At 36.6% G+C, this 16,363-nt stretch overlaps 1 protein-coding gene across 5 annotated transcripts in view; it reads right to left on the reverse strand.

Moving 5' to 3' along the window:
- The window catches only part of POU6F2 (POU class 6 homeobox 2), a 311,497-nt gene that overhangs the window by 55,567 nt on the left and 239,567 nt on the right, over positions 1-16,363 (reverse strand). For all 5 annotated transcript variants that reach the window (XM_035319353.1, XM_035319352.1, XM_035319354.1 and 2 more), the window contains one exon: positions 5,390-5,536. In XM_035319353.1, the coding sequence (XP_035175244.1) occupies positions 5,390-5,536 (147 nt within the window). The remainder of the gene's footprint in view (positions 1-5,389; positions 5,537-16,363) is intronic.

Genomic DNA, 16,363 nt, shown 5'->3' on the forward strand with positions numbered 1-16,363 from the left:
GGAGAGGACTACTAATTTTGTACTATTGTTTACATAACTTTGCATAGTTCTTTATATTGACTTGCAGCTGCCAAGAGATTTTTGCATCTGTGGTTCCAGAACACTGGACATTTTAGAAGTAGCTTTTCATGTGCATATACTCCTTTGCATGTCATAGCATACTCTACCAGCAAGAAAAAGGAAGAGCAATTGTAGAGTTGAACAACAGGGTAAAAAAAAAAGGAAAAAAAAAAAAAAAGCAATGTATAGCAACAAGGTAAGAGAAGCAATGCGTTCGTTACTTTAGTTGTATGTATACACAGAATTATACTATTGTCATTGAATTTGTACTTCAAAGTGATTTAACTGAAACAGTGTAAAATCCTGTAAAGGTATAAATTTCAATAGTAGAACATGTTACTTTGATTTTGGGTGAAACCTGCTCATAATCAGCTGAAATAAAACTGAAACAAGAACTTTAAAAAAAAAAAATAATCTCAAATCAGTCTCCACTGTTTTTTCTCATCAGCTTAACTAAATTGGACTAAAATCATACTTTAGATTTAAAAAATATTTTGTATTAGAGGTGAGATAGCCCCACCTCAGCATCATCAGAATAGAAGAAAAAAAGCTAAAATCACCATTTACCACACAATTTTGTAATTAGCTCATTCTGCAAAAGAAGGCAATGGCCTTGTCTGTGGGAATGGATTGCTCCTAGTACCATGGCCTGTCATATACTTTCCAGATTGTGGTCTCAACCACTGTAACTAAGACAGCTGCTACACTTAGGACTATAAATTCAGTTTGTAGGTAATTGTTACAATGAAAAAAAAAAAGTTACAGAAAATTGTGAAGGTGATACTATCTACATGTACATATGTAATAGCTGGCAAGACAGAATTTCCCTTCTGAATGAGAGATACTTTAGTGCTTTCCAAGCCAGTCCACAATGAGGACAATGCTATTTTTCAAAATCCTATTCCTTGTTTTTATTGCACATGACATATTACATTGTACAGTAGAGTATGTATGTAGTGACGAGAAATTCCCTGCTTATTTAATTGTGATCCTTCAATGGATTTGAAAGGAGGTGCTTTATTTCCATTTCTTTAATTTACTAGTTCTTTAGGTGATGATTTTATTAACCCTTGTGTTTGAGAACTGATGCTTAACAAAAAAAAAGAAGAAGAAAAGGCCCTTGGCAGTATTGTGAAGGCCTGGAACTGAATAATGCACTTTAATAATGAGGGATAGAGCTATGGCTTTTGCTGATGGCTGTGACCAGCTCTGTGACCTGATTATGTCGCAGAGTGTCAGCAGCTGAGACACTACAAAAGGGAGCGCATCCCATCAAATCTATCTCCATTGTAATCACTCGCACTGCTGAGAGGCTTGTTAGTAGCAGGGAATCCATCAGGCCTTATTAGCACCGTTTACCATCAAGAAGCTCAAAGAGCAAATGTGTACCCTCTCATCAGAATAATGAGAACCAAAGTACTCCTATTATCTAATTGGACCAACAATACCCCTCTCTCCATTTACTTTTCTGAGCTACTTGTGGATTACAACTCTCAAAAATTAGTTATTTTGTTAATTGCTAGGGGGAAGCTGTGTCCAAGGATTTTCATACACAGAAGGTTTTCATACCTAAGTAGCAAGCCATGGGCACAATGAAGGATGAGTTCCTTCAAGGGCATTCTTAGATTATATTAATATCATCCCTATTACATTTTCTGTTCAGTTAAAGTATGTGCTATACAATTACACCATACATATACTGCTTTTCCAATTAACCTACAAGAAAATACAATATATTCTTCTCTTTAACTACAAGACAATTCATAACACCAACAGCTCTTATCACGCTATTTTTTCAGTCTTTAAGTTAAAATTGGAACTTTGTAATTGCTACATGAGGATTTTTTTTTTTTTTCCCTAATAAAAACCTCACATACTTCTAATAATGAAATTGAACTTACTCAGCCTTGGTTAAAATGTATTTGATTCTGCTGATATCAAGAGACTTACATGAATGTGACTAATGACAATTTAGTTCCATGTTTTAGTCAAGTAGAAAACTTGCTGGCAGGTAGCATTTACAGAAACCAGAAGCATCAGCCATGTTTCCATATTTTTGCAGTTCACCTCCTTACACAGAAGCTAAAAAGAACAGCTAAAGTAAACATGTAATGTACTTAATAGACAGTAAAAACACTAAAACCTCTCAATATTTTCCTTGATTTGCAGAGAAAAAAAGAAAAAGAGGAGTTTCGGGTTCCTATATCTCTAAAGAAGGCAAGTGCAGAAATGGAACTGGGATCCTACTATAAGGGCAGGCTGAAGCTGAGCAGGTGGACAGCTTCACTTTGAAAGCAGTGTGTATCAACTGATAGGGTAGAATAGAGCATTTCTGCTACCCTTGCCTTTAAATTTAAGATATAAAAGTCCAGTCCTGCAAACGCTTCCTGGAAAGTGCTGAGGGCAAACAGAATGTAAGCAGTGTTACATGGGCCAATAGCTCTTCATAATATGCCTCTGAAAATGAAAATTTGATTTAGAGTCCTCTACCTGTACTATATCAAATTAATCAGGTGATCTAGACATATTATTCCAATGGATATCTCTTTGCTACAGTGGTCTTTGGGAGCTCCGGTATTACAGTTCATATTGACATTCAAAGGAAAAAAAAGTCATACCTTCACTGTGAAATCAATAATTAAATTAATAACAAATATGCTATACAAATATTTGTTAATATATATAATTTTGCTATTTGGATTGTAAGGACTCCTAGACTACTGAGAATTAAGGCCATGCCATATGTCATTTAAAAGATCATTTCCCTGAATTTGCCAGAGGATCTTGGATTTGACCTACAGCTTCATGTCTCCTGGGACTACCAATCACCATATATTTAGCCAGACAGATGGACATTTACAAGCCCTGACTTTCTATAGAAGGAGCAGCATATAACGACAAAGATTGCACATAGAAACAGTCTGGTAAGTCATCCAGCCTTGTATTTTCAAGAGGGATTTCTGGGCGTCACACTTGTGATTCTTTGAAGGAGGCAATTTTCAAATTTTCAAATGGCAGATTCTTAACATATCATGGAAATACAGCTCCTTAATGAGTCCTAGTAGATCATTAAGAAATGAAGGGATCCCAAGTTACTATTCACTTACACTCCCAATTTTGAAGTACTGAAGTAATGTACCTTTCAGTTCTTGTTTAGTTGCTATGCTTGTTTAGTTGCTATGTTTTTTTGTTGTTGTTGTTGTTTTGTTTTCTTCATTTGTAGGGAATGTAATTTAATTTCGGGAATGTATTTAACTATACTGAATAGTCCTGTTTTGTAGACAGATAGTTTCAGAAGCATGCTGTAAAAAATATGGCTTTATGCTGAATATTGTAAGAATGGGTGTTAGGTTGCACAGTTAATATTTATATATATTGCAGTGAGGTCTCCAGTACTGATTATAAGTCAAGGAACATTTGTAAAAACAAGTTATAAAAAGATAACCCATTTTAAAAAATAACTAGGCAGACAGATTCTGTAATTTTATCCTATAACAGGGGAAGATTCTTCCTTTCTCTTCTATCTGCAGCCTGTGGAATTACAGGACTTCATATTATGTGTGGAATAAACAAGACTGACTGAATTTGTAACTTGATTTCATGTATTTATTTTTTTTTTAATACAATGAGCGTCCATACTTTATGTTTTCTGTGGAGAACACATAAAGGAAAACACTGCTGAACTACTAGTCTGGGTTTGTATCTTCAGCTCTTACAATGAACATTGGTGCCAAGTGCCTCATATGAGTGGTGATTGTGAACCACTTCTGGAGCACAGACAGAGACAAGCAGGCTTCTGGGTTGGAGCTGATCTGACTATGAGTTATAGGCATTATAACCAACTTTTCTTCCAAACCAATACCCCATCCCTCCAGAAATCTTAATAGGCTTTTGAGAGCCTCCATTTAAAGCTGGCTGCATAAAATGATCCTTTGATGAAAAGGGATTGAAACAAGGGTTAAAGTAGACATTGAAAGGTTATTGTAGAGGGCACATTGTTCATACAATCCTCCTTTAATATGTGTGGTGTGCACCTGCGATAAGATGATTCATTAGATAAGGCCTCACTTTGACAAGCTCCATCGTTCAACCCTCGGGGTAGTGATGGAACAATTCTGCACCCACCCAGTAAATATAACAAGGTCAGCATTTTTTTTTCCCTGAGACTTGGAAGGGGATAGTGAAGCTCAGGTTGCATCTTCGTTTATGTATTATGTCAAAAAAGAGGGTGGATTCTATAACATGCTGTCTTTTATTTTTAATGGGCCATAACTGAAAATGTAGCCTCTGTTCCAATTAAATAGCATGATGATAGAAAATTATTGGAAAAAACATATTCTTCATGCTTTCACATATTACACAAGCTGCAACATTGTAATAAATGTTTACAGGACCTAACATCCACATAAGCACTGCTGATATTACTGTACACCTAATTTGTAAGATATAGAATAATGACATACAAATTACTCAGTTACCTGCTCCAGTTGTAAGTTATATTCACAGATTTGCCAGTGTCTTTACGTGAAAAAAGTGTTTGTGTTAATTTAATTTCTGGTAAGTGGAATAAAGAATGACAGTCACTACAATATGAAAGATACTTAAGAACGTTGCATCAATGGAGTTATTTACTTATATGAATTCAGATGCATATCTTTCTGCAACATATTAAGACCAAAACTGAAATACTTCATAACAAATAAGCACCTCCCTAATGCAGGTGGTACACACTTTTACATAGTATTTCCACAATTTAAACAATTTATCTTTTAGATATAAACCTTGTTCAAATTTCCGTTTGAAAAATTCTAGAACAAAAGATTCTCCTAAATTTGCATTACAGACTGGCATATTCATTGCAAATTGTTTAATTTAATTAACCAGCAAATAAGTAAGCCATCCAGTTAAATACATCAGGGATACCTCATTACAATTTAATTGGTGTTCCTTTACTGAAAATATTTAATACATGTCTGTCATTAGGCCTATATAAATCGAAGAAGAAAGCTGCTACATTTGTTAAGAATTACAAGGTTACTGGACTTTTAAATAACTGTATTATTGCAGCATTATGATTTTTTTTTAAAGGCTGGATTTAAAAACAAACAAACAAAACTAATCCTTTTCTGTTTTGAAAAAGCTTTTTCTAACAGCTCCTAACTTCTTTCCAGTTCTTAGACTTTCCATTTCTTACCTTGTCTAGTAAATTAATATTTATTTATCTTCAGTATGTGCACTTTTATATCGCTGTAATACAAGTGGAATTCATTTTTTTCCCCCAAGATCAGCCTGCCATCAGAATTCACTGTTTTCTCCATCTTCTACTCACCTGTCCTTGTGCATTAGTGACGAGTTGACCTGTGACCCCCTGAAGACTGGAGAGGGCATTGCCAAAGGCCTGGGAGCTTGCTATTGAGCCCATGGCTGCCGCTGCTGCAGCCGCTGCTGCTTGACTTGCTAGTGGATTATTAACCAGCTGAAAAAAAGAAAGAAAAGATCATGGTGAAACCTCTGATAAACACAGAAACATAGGGTGCTAACTGGATAACATAAAGGTGATTGTGCTTACATGGGGAAGAAAAAACCTGTGTACTTACAAAGACTGAGCAGTTTTGAAATGTTATGATATTTTTGTCTCTTTGACAATGAATGCTTTTTTTTTTTTTTTTTTAAAAAAAAAAAAGACGTTCCATGTCGATATTGAAGAATAAAACTCTCTTTTATTTTTGTATTTGATTTGAAGGGGAGTGGTATATTTGATGGTAATATTCAAAACTGAGACTAACCAATGACCCCAGAAATGGAAAACAGCAACAACAAAATAAAAACATTTTCCTTTAATTTATATAACTAGAGATCTGGTCTGAATGTCTAGGTAAATCCCAGTATGGCATTCAACCCTGTGATAAAGTTCAGTATAAATCAGCTACAAATTCAAAAATGTCTATTTCCATTTGCAAAATCTATGAGAAAGATACTAAGCAACTTATTGTTTCTCAACTGCAAATGATTAATTGCAAGACTGAAAAAAGTTTTCAGAAAGTGAGCTGTAATGCCCTCTTAGTCTCTTCTACCTATATAAAGCACAAAGCAAACTCATGGCTTTCACCTTAGTGAAAAGCCATTCAGGTGGTGCTGGGAATACCATGGAGGTACACTCATATCAGCACTTGGGTTTATCAGATGTGAAAGGTGTACTCCCCTGTCGGAATGAAACATCCTCTGGGAAATGGCACATTTACTGGATCATTGTAAAGTTTATATTTCCCCATCCTTTTCTGAGAATTTTGAACCAAGTACATGGGGATGACCAAAAACCAAAAATGCTGGGAGCCATCACCCCTGAGACCCATCAGAGAAACTGAATTCAACAGGCTGAAAATATAGCTGAGTGGGTTTGCTCCCTAAGAATTGTTGCATTTTAGCAGAGCTTGCAAATGCACATTAGTGGAGTAAAGTAGACAGAATTTTGATGGGAAAAAAAGTCTGGGGACAGCAAAGACTCTTTTTCTTAGGCTGGTGTGAAAACACACAAGCTAACTCAGGAAAACCTGACATTTGAGCTCAAATTAAAAGAATTTCTGAGCCTTAACATGAAAATAAAATAAAATTTACAGTCCTATAGAAATGGAGAATCACAGACACCACTAAGGGATGTGCTATAAGACAAGCCCTGCTTCGAAATAGGCTATAAAAAATTAATCAGCGATTAGTAAATGTTTTAAGCATGTTACAGATATGAGTAGTGTGTATGTTATAGATGTTTAGAAGCCCATCAGTAGAAGATGTCAGATATGGTTATAATGTATGCTTATAAGAAACCTACTTGTCTGTTGGACATTATGAAATCTACAACAATTGATTGGTCGTACATTAAACCATCTATTAATCATTCATTACCCCTTCATGAAGTATTTATAAATGGAACCTTGATATAAAGTGTTGCCTAAAGGGGTGCCTTGGGCACATCTAATCCCTCTAGAAATTGTAAAGTAAATAACTAAATAAAGATTAGCAGCAACTCTAGACAGAAAAGATGATTTTGTTGGAGAAAATATTTCTATTTGGAAAAAAATGCTATATGCATCTCCAAAACCAGCCTGCTTCACTCTATGGCAAGGAAACCAAGCAGGAATAAAGTACAAAGGGGAAAACCGTAATGACTGTTTGGTTAGCAGTCTTGATGAGATTTGAAAAGAGCAGAAATGGGCACAATGACTAAGGCAAAGCTCAGTCCTGAATGTAGAGTGTAGGCAATTGCACTGACTGCACAAGGTGTGAGCCCAAATGTAGATGAATGCTCTCCTCAGTGACTTGGGTGGTGTTGCCTGAGAACAGCAGTGTAATGCCAGATAACAGAACAGATAAACTACTCAGTCTGCTGTTCAAAACAGTGAAATTTCTTTATTGCACAAACTAGAAGCTGGTAAACTTTGCCTTCCTCTACACCACTTCATGGCCATCAGTGGGACTTGGAGTAACCAGTGTTTCTAGCTGTAAATATTGGAGAAGAAAGTGGCAGCAGTCAGATTGTAGGACTTTCAGAAAAGGCTGTCTTGTTAGGCACCCACAAATTACTGCACCTATAATCCTGCAGGATCTGACGGTAGGTATAAATAATAATCTTAGCATGGTTATCTGACATCAGCTAATAAATACACTGGTGGCTATAGTTTAAGGCTTCCGTAGCATATAGGAACAATTATTTGGGATCATAAGCAAGCTTGTAAGTAAACTACAAAGGGTTAAAGCTTGCTAAAAATCAGACTATCATCTCCTAGAATCTCCTTTCCATTTTTCTTGCTTCAGTTTTCAAAAACTGTACATTTTCAAATACAACAATAAAATTTAATTACAACAAACCCTGGAGACACTCAGGATTGCTTTTAGTTGCATCACAGAGATAAGCTACTTATTAAAAATGATGGCAGAGGCTATGATATGCATAGGTACCCTGAGTAGTGCTATATTCCAGGAAAAATCACAGTGAATGGGCCAACTCACAGGGTAAGAGCCTTCAAAACGCATATAAAAACATCCCTAATCTATTCATAACTCTGATTAAAAAGAGAAGATGCATTTTTCTTTGAGTGCTTTGGGAAGCTGTTGACTGCAAGTTATGCTCTACTAAATTGACTCCTTCTATATAAAGAACAAATTGGGTATGGAGAAATCCACCTCATTTCATAACATCTGGACCTCAGGATAACTTCTGACATATTGTATCTTGATCTTCTTTTAAATATAGAATCTCTGACTTGAGAGGTTTATGCCAGTTCTCAATGCAGGTTGGATCCCTGAGAACATTTACTTTAAATATTGGAACTATATTATGAAAGATATCACAAAGAATCTTCCCATTTTGTTTCTGTATTTAAATAATGATTTCATTTGGAAGGCTGAGACCTTTAGAGCTGTCAATTCCAGTGCCCAAATTTCTGCTCCCAACCATAACAACAGGTAATAGCGATCTTAGTTTAAAGTGACAGGTCAGCCTTCTCAAGGATTCCTCTTGATAATGACAAGATTATTTGGAGAAGCAAACTTTATGATGAAGAAATCTCGTAATAACTGAGTAGCTTCAGTACATTTTTCTGACTTCCCAAAGCTGAACTTTTAAAGGAAAGTTGTGCTCTACCTCAGCATTAAACAGGAGCCATTACATTGTTTGCACAAATAAACTACCTCTCACAAATAAACTCACACAAATAAAACTACCCTGTATAACAGGGAAATGAAAGAGGTGCTACTTTAAAGATCCTAAAACTGACATGTGATGTGAGAATTCTTAGGCTTAAGAAATAGTATTCTAAAAGGAAAATATCAACAAAAGTATGGTAGAGTCAATGATGTAAGCAGCTTCTTGAATACCACAAGTATTTTTTTTCTTCTGGTATAATATTTTCTTCCTCTTTCTCCTCTCCTGCCCCCCATCCTCCCTCCCCTCCCCCCCCCCCGTTTTTTTTTTCTCCAAAGCCAACTTAGTATCTTGGTGAACTTACTGTGGGAAACTGAAAAACTGTTCTTGCATTGTTGAATACAACATTGGATTTGATAGCCTAGGCAGCAGTTTTACATTTCTCTTTAGAGGGCTTATCCTACTGAACTTTCATTCCATTCATTTGGCAGGCAAAGAACCATTTTTACTCATTACAATATCACTCATTCAACAAACGTACAGAGAAAAAACAAATGGTTTGACTGATGAAATGAATAGCCAAAACATTTCAGGATATCAGAGTAACACATGAAAAAGACAGACTGTAACCTGAAAGGTAAGATCACTTTATGTAGTGCCAGTATAAGAATAAAGTTAGATGTTGTGGGTTTCTAAAGGATGTGTATGAGAGCCTAAGAGTGAAGATATGCTATCTGAATGTGGTAACAGAAGGGAGAGACATATTGTGGAATAAAAGCAGGTATAGCTTCATTTTACAAAAGGTATCTGTGTTTTTCAGGAAGGCTTTTAAAATTCTGATATTTCTGGATACCTCTTCGTGATGAAATTAGTGTAGAAAACTAGTATATTTGACTGGGGACTGATAGAACCTCAATTTCTTATATTCTCAGACAACCCTTTCTGTCAGAAACTTCACTCAAGATCAGCTTCATTTACCTAAACCAATGCTCTTCAAGGGACAGAAAAACTCTAATTTAAATACACCTTAGAAGTTGAGATGAATTTTGCAATGGCTTTCAGTCAGAAACACATGACAATTTTCTTTTCTATTCAGACTATGTGAAAAATGAATTTTTATTAGCATTGCATTTGCTTTTACATGAACCTTTACCCTAAGAACTTAAGTGAATTTCATCTGTTTAGATTATGAGAAGAACTACACATTAAAATCTAGTGGGTTTTATTCCTTTTTTTTTTTTTTTTTTTCAAAATGGGCACAGGCTTCTGAGGGTGTTAACTTTCATAGAAACACAGAATCACAGAATCATCTAGGTTGGAAGAGACCTCCAAGATCACCTAGTCCAACCTCTGACCTAACAATAACAAGTCCTCCACTAAACCATATCACTAAGCTCTAAATCTAAACGTCTTTTGAAGACCTTCAGGGATGGTGACTCAACCACTTCCCTGGGCAGCATATTCCAATTCCTAGCAACCCTTTCAGTAAAGTTCTTCCTAATATCCAACCTAAACCTCCCCTGGCGCAACTTAATTTTGTTACTGTGCTTGGCATTACCATCTGTATTGTGTGTAGGTGTCAGGGTTTCAGTAGTGGGGGAGCTGCAAAAGAGGAGTGGAAGAAGAAGAAAACATGAGGGAACACCAAGCTCAGAGGAAGGAGGAGGTGGAGGTGCTCCACAGTGGGGCAGGTCTCCACCTGCAGGGGCACTGCAGTCCTTGGAGGACTCGACTCTGTGCTGGAGCAGACGGATATTTCATAATGGCAACTGCAGCCTGTGGAGAGCACTATGCCAGAGCACTGGGAAAGTGTGAAGAGGAAGTAGCAGCAGTTATGGACTGACCATAACCTCTCATCCCCTGTCAACTGTGGGGTTGGATAGGAGGAGTCAGGAGTGAAGGAATGCTGTTGAGCCTGGGAGAGGGGGAAGGAAAATTGTTGCTTTAGTGTTTGCCTTTTTGTTTCTCAATCTATTTCAAATGGCAATAAATTAATTTTCCACAAGTTGAGTCTGTTTTGTCTGTTACTGTAATTGGTAAGCTGTCTCCCTGTCTCTATCTTGAGCCATGAGCTTTCTCATCTTATTTTTCACGCCCATACCACAGAGGTAGTGAGTGAGCAGCTGGGTGGGCCCAGGCTAACCCACCATGAGATCCCCTTCCAGTCACCGCACACTTTATCTAATAACAAGAGTACAAAAATATCTTCAACACCTTGAAGGCATAGAAGCAGACCATTCCAACTCCGATACCCATATGCTTGGTTTCTAAACATAAATGAGTTGATGTGAGTACACTTTTCTTGGAAGTCCCTAGTGGCTCTTCTGGTAAATTAATTGCATTGCATTGTTATTATATTCCTAATTGTTGGTTATATTCCTAATTGTTTTCAATATACATGTATACCTTGTACCAATTCATTGCTCCCTAGACCTACATTAAATCTCAAAATTCACGAAAGATTTTTTTTTTTAAAAAAAAAAAAAAGACACTGGAAAGACTGCTTCAACTTAATCCTGGGAAAACACCTAGATACCACAGGGATGACTGGCAAGTAAATACTTACAACAATCGACAGTAAGAAGACCACCTAGCCTTTATTTAGAAATTTGCAGCTAAATTTTTCAACTGTGGGTTCTTGAGCTCTGCATGCTTTATTTATCTTTAGGTTCTTAAGCAAAAATAAGTCAGATTTTCAAGAAATTTGTGAGGATGCAGATCCCAAGAAATGCAAGCAAAAATCATTAACACAATGTAACATTGAAAGTAACATAAGTAACATAAAATAAAATAAGTTAGTTTTATACAGAAGTATACTATGGTCAAACAGTCTGGGGACTCTGCATGTTTCAGAGTACAGTGATAGACATTTTTTTTTTTTGACCCTCCCCCCAACTTTCTGTTTAATTTATGTAATAGGATAATTACAACATTTAGCTTTTATAAATGAACATGGTCAAATGTCCAATAAAATGGCTGTCATAGAGCTTAATCATGCATAACTCTTTGAAAATATGCCCCAGCAGGCAACTGAAGCAAATTCCAAATTAGAAGAAAATATATCTGTCAACAACTGTTATTTCTACAGTGTTGGGATGCAATCTGCTTATATACTATACTATACAGTGTAGTTACAATAACCAGACCCATATGATAGTGTGTGAATGTTTCAGAACTGCACAGGTCTACATTTGCAAATGCTTGCAGATGGTTAGAGTTCTAAATAGGTTGCATAGGCAGACATTTTACTATACACACATATATCAGATATTTATGTGCCAAATACAGTGTACAGAGAAGGATACTAGAATATCTGAAAGCACTGACTGCCAGGGACACTTAAAATATCTGGTCCTCACAGATACTTAATGTGCTCATTATATACATTTATTGTGGCTGAGCTATTTGCTGTCTAAATCTATGCTGAATTTCCTATCAGGAATAAGTACTGATAGCAGTATCACTGATGTGACATGACTTGATTCAATGCAAAGTGACGCGACCTGAGGTGATGGGAAGCATGCAGCATTCATATGCACCCTGATATGACATGGAGAGAGGAGGATGCACAAAATTTCTCACAGTATTGTGTCAACATGGTACTGCTGGTAAGATTAGAACCAGTCTAAAAAACTGCGGTAAAAATTTACACTATCAAAAAAGACATATTTTAAAGAGAGCCATGGCAAAGAAAATGAAAAGCAGACTTAATTCCCAGATCTCCAGGAACAAACTACTGGAAACATGAATAATGAAGAAGATATTAGGACACAGGCAAGGAGTGGAAACCACCCTAGCCATTTTCATTGCTGCTCCATTAGTGATGGAGAGAAAAGAGATGAAATGAATCCTATTTGGGTCTAATCCTATGAGATAAAGTAAGTGGGAGGTGTCATCATCATGTCTGAGCTTGTGTCTTTTATATTTAAGAGGAGAAAAAGGAAGCATGTATGTACAGAAAGGCAACTAAGATATTAGAAATATTGTAAATATATATAACTATAAAGAGCAGCTGACTGAATCCTTTAGCAGTTGGTCAGTACTTGCAGACTACCCACAGGCCCAGTTCTGTGGGTTCCCAGATGTCACATTTAGCAATTTCATTTACAAGTACAAAATATTACATACCAGCTGACAAACACTGTTCCAGATTTAAATTATCAGTCATCTTCACTGAGTATGGCAAGCTGTCAATATATTTAAGCACTCTTTAAAACATTTATAATTGTACATTTTATACATCATGTAAGCATGCAGTAAATATAAGGAATTTACCTCATCTGGCTTGATGAAATTTTACAACAGTACTAACCATATATTGTATCGGTGGTCATGATAGAGGAAAGAGTATTGAAAAAAAAATATCGGAATTCTCTAATTTTCCAAAGTAGTTCCCATGTGTGACAAGGATGAAAGCAAAGAGCATCTCCTAAACTTTCTGAAAAGGCTTGCAACTCAGCTCATTTCAGGTTGATTAGTTCCTCAGTTCCTGTGTTTGTCTATTTTAGAATGATTTATCTGGCTTCTGAAAGATGCTTTCCCCACAAGAGAAATGGTTACTTCAGGGCTCCCTTGCTGCTAAAAAAAAATGAACTCTTATCAAACGGAAATTGCCATCTGTCTTCTTGGATAAGAGCCCAGCACTTGGGTCTCAGTGATCTAGCCTCTGTAGGAAGTGTATCAACTGTGAGACACCACAAATTAATCTCCTTAATCTAAAACATTTATTTACCTTTAATTTGGATGTGTGAATGGCACGTGCACATGTAAATGTGACTATTTGCATATATAAAGGGTAATGAACCTATAGAAGTTAAAAATGCCATGTGAGGTCACACCATGAAAATATGAGACTTCACATTGGGTATTTGGGAAAACCTTTCTGAAAATCTTGTTTTACAATACAATATACAATCATAGCACACATGCCTGGAATGGCTTATTTGAATATTCATTTTAAAAATACACTTTTAGGCACAGACTTCCTCTTTTGCCTTTTGAAGAATAAATCCTACTTAATACTTGAGGACATATTTCTGACTGAGAACTTATAAAGGCTTCTTTAAAAATTCTAAGCCAGGTGATCTGCAAAGACCCTCATTTTTGAAGCTGGAAATACATCTGGATTCTTTCATTTATTTATAATGCAATAACATCACTGAAAAGGTCTGCTTCCATGTAAGCCAAGTGCTTACACTGAAGCCTCACTGACTTGAATGTAAGCAAGATCAGATCTCTAAGTGGAATGATGTGGCATATTTTTCTGTTCGCTGCTTTCAGCTCCCAGCTTGGCCTTACTAGATTCATCAATCTGATAGAAAGTTGGAAGAATGGTACAGATGACTTCTGAGTGTGTTGCAAAGGTTGCTGGGAAAGATACAGATCAGTCCAAAATCCAGATCTGATTCTGAATCCAGACATCTAGAAAGTAGGAAGGATTTAATTCTCTGCAGTAACATCAGTTCACCTCAGTCAAAATGACTGTAACACTATAATCGGTGCCATGTGTTTCAGAAGTTCTCTCTCTATTTTTCAGGTTTGCGTGGAGGATATATGAGCTTTCAAGTCAGTTCAGAAACTGATTTTTAATTAGACATTTGAGTTTTGAAGAAATTTCAGTATACAAAGTGAGATTTGAGAAGTGTGAACAAAATTGGAAGAAGTGTTTCATTTGAAAACCTTGAAGACAAAATCAGAGTTCTAATAAAGTCAATATAAGGGGTAGCCACTAAAACCAAGCAACCTAATTGGAAGTCTGTGTGAGAGGAGCAGGCATATAAAAATGGACGCTAAGCAGGACATTGTTAACGTTTTTCTTCATGCAGTATTTTAATATTTTATTACAGTTCAGAGTGTCCAGTGATGGACTAAAAATGTGACTTCATTCAACTGTTTGCTGCCTGTATGTCCATGGGGGAGTTACTGCTACTACTCCTTTCTAAAGACAGAGAGAGGACCACTTCTGAACCTGTGCTCGCCCTCCATGCATGTGAAGGCAATAGGATGAGATGAATGTATTGCCTCTCAGATGGCAGCAACCTTCTGCCACATTCACCTTTGGAAGGGCTTAATTTGACTGTAAATGTAAGAAGCCACCAGCTAACACAGGACAGAATACAGGTTAAAAAACATTGTTCAACATACATACACACATTTTTCTTTTTCTCATGAGTAGTTCTGCTGTGTACATAGAGCTAAAAGTACCCTGGTAACAGCTGCGTATTTAACACGACAAAAATTGTGCCCTTAATGTACCTCCTACAGAAAAAGAAAGGCAGAAGGGTTAATAGTGTAATGCATCCATATTTGAGACATTTCCACATTCCCTCCCAGGTGCTTCCACCTGATTCAGCATCAGCAAGAATCCTACTCCCCAGCTGAGCTCCAAGCCCTGCCCGAGAAAGAGCACTGCCAGAACATGCTCATGTGTGCTGCATGGGGCTGGGCTGAGCTCAGCTGTAACAGGGGGATTCCAGGTTTAATTTTGTCAGTGTTCTCCTGAGAGGTGCAGAGAACTCATTTACCAGTTATACCAGTTATTTTAAAATTACTGTTTGCCTTGAAAGCTTAATTCCCCTGCTCCTCCTCTCCCCGCCACTCCAATCCAGCTAGTCCCACCTTTCTAAGTTATAACTTGTGATTTTTTATTTATTTGTTTATTTATTTTGCTTCTGTAGTTTTCTGTGTGTGTGTTTGTGTTACACATGTGTCCCTTTTACACCATGCTAGACTTTCCCTCTGCTTTTACTTATTTCATTTCTTTTCTCTGATCTCCTGTCTCCAGTCTCAGCCACTTTGTTCAGGTCACTCTGGGTCTGGTCACAATAGTTTCCATATGGGAGTTCGTGCAGAGCTGCAAAAGCAGCACTAAATCTACTGCATCTGTAATGCTACCATATTAATTCCTAATCAATTTCAAAGCTGTATTTGAAACTCATATATTTCACCTCAGCAAAATCAAAATAACATCAAGTTGCCAACAGCAAATGAAACTTGGAAATATAATTAAAAACATATAGGCTAGCAATGTATTGTTTCTGAGGTCTTTGCAATTGCCACGGTGCTAGGCACTATAAATTGATGGCAAGAGGCTATATGAAACTGAGATCCTCTTATAACAAAAGCATAGCTCCATATTGCTTGAGGTAACAGAAGAACTGCTGGTAGCTGAATGTGAGTGATGACTGCAAGTATAAACTGAGGATTTTTATTTTTTATTTTTTATTTTTTTTTCCAGCAAGGATCAATTCCAAATTGGTTAAAATCTAAGGCTGAGATTCTGAAAGGACTGGTTGAAGTTAGACTGCAAGCAAGTCCTAATACAATCCTGAGTGACCTCAAAAGCGTGTTAGCATGTTCTTGTGACTGTGATTTGTGTGCTTCACAGAAAAAGATGTGATGTGACGCACCCCATGTTATACATGTGATTACACAAAATCACACGCAAATGTTGATTTGCCCCTGTGCTGATAGTACTGTATTTTAAACAAAAGTCATGGCAAGGTTTAGCTCCTATCATCCTCCTATTTGTATGAAGAATGTCAGAAATAATGCCTGTGTTATTATTCAGTATCTGCTACTGGCTGAATGCATAGCCTGGGAAAAGCCTAATTACCATTTACAATAAATAATTTCCTCCATATTTATTATCAATGGAAATCTACT

This window comes from Oxyura jamaicensis, chromosome 2 (genome assembly GCF_011077185.1).
Source record: "Oxyura jamaicensis isolate SHBP4307 breed ruddy duck chromosome 2, BPBGC_Ojam_1.0, whole genome shotgun sequence".
NCBI classification, from domain to species: Eukaryota; Metazoa; Chordata; class Aves; order Anseriformes; family Anatidae; genus Oxyura; species Oxyura jamaicensis.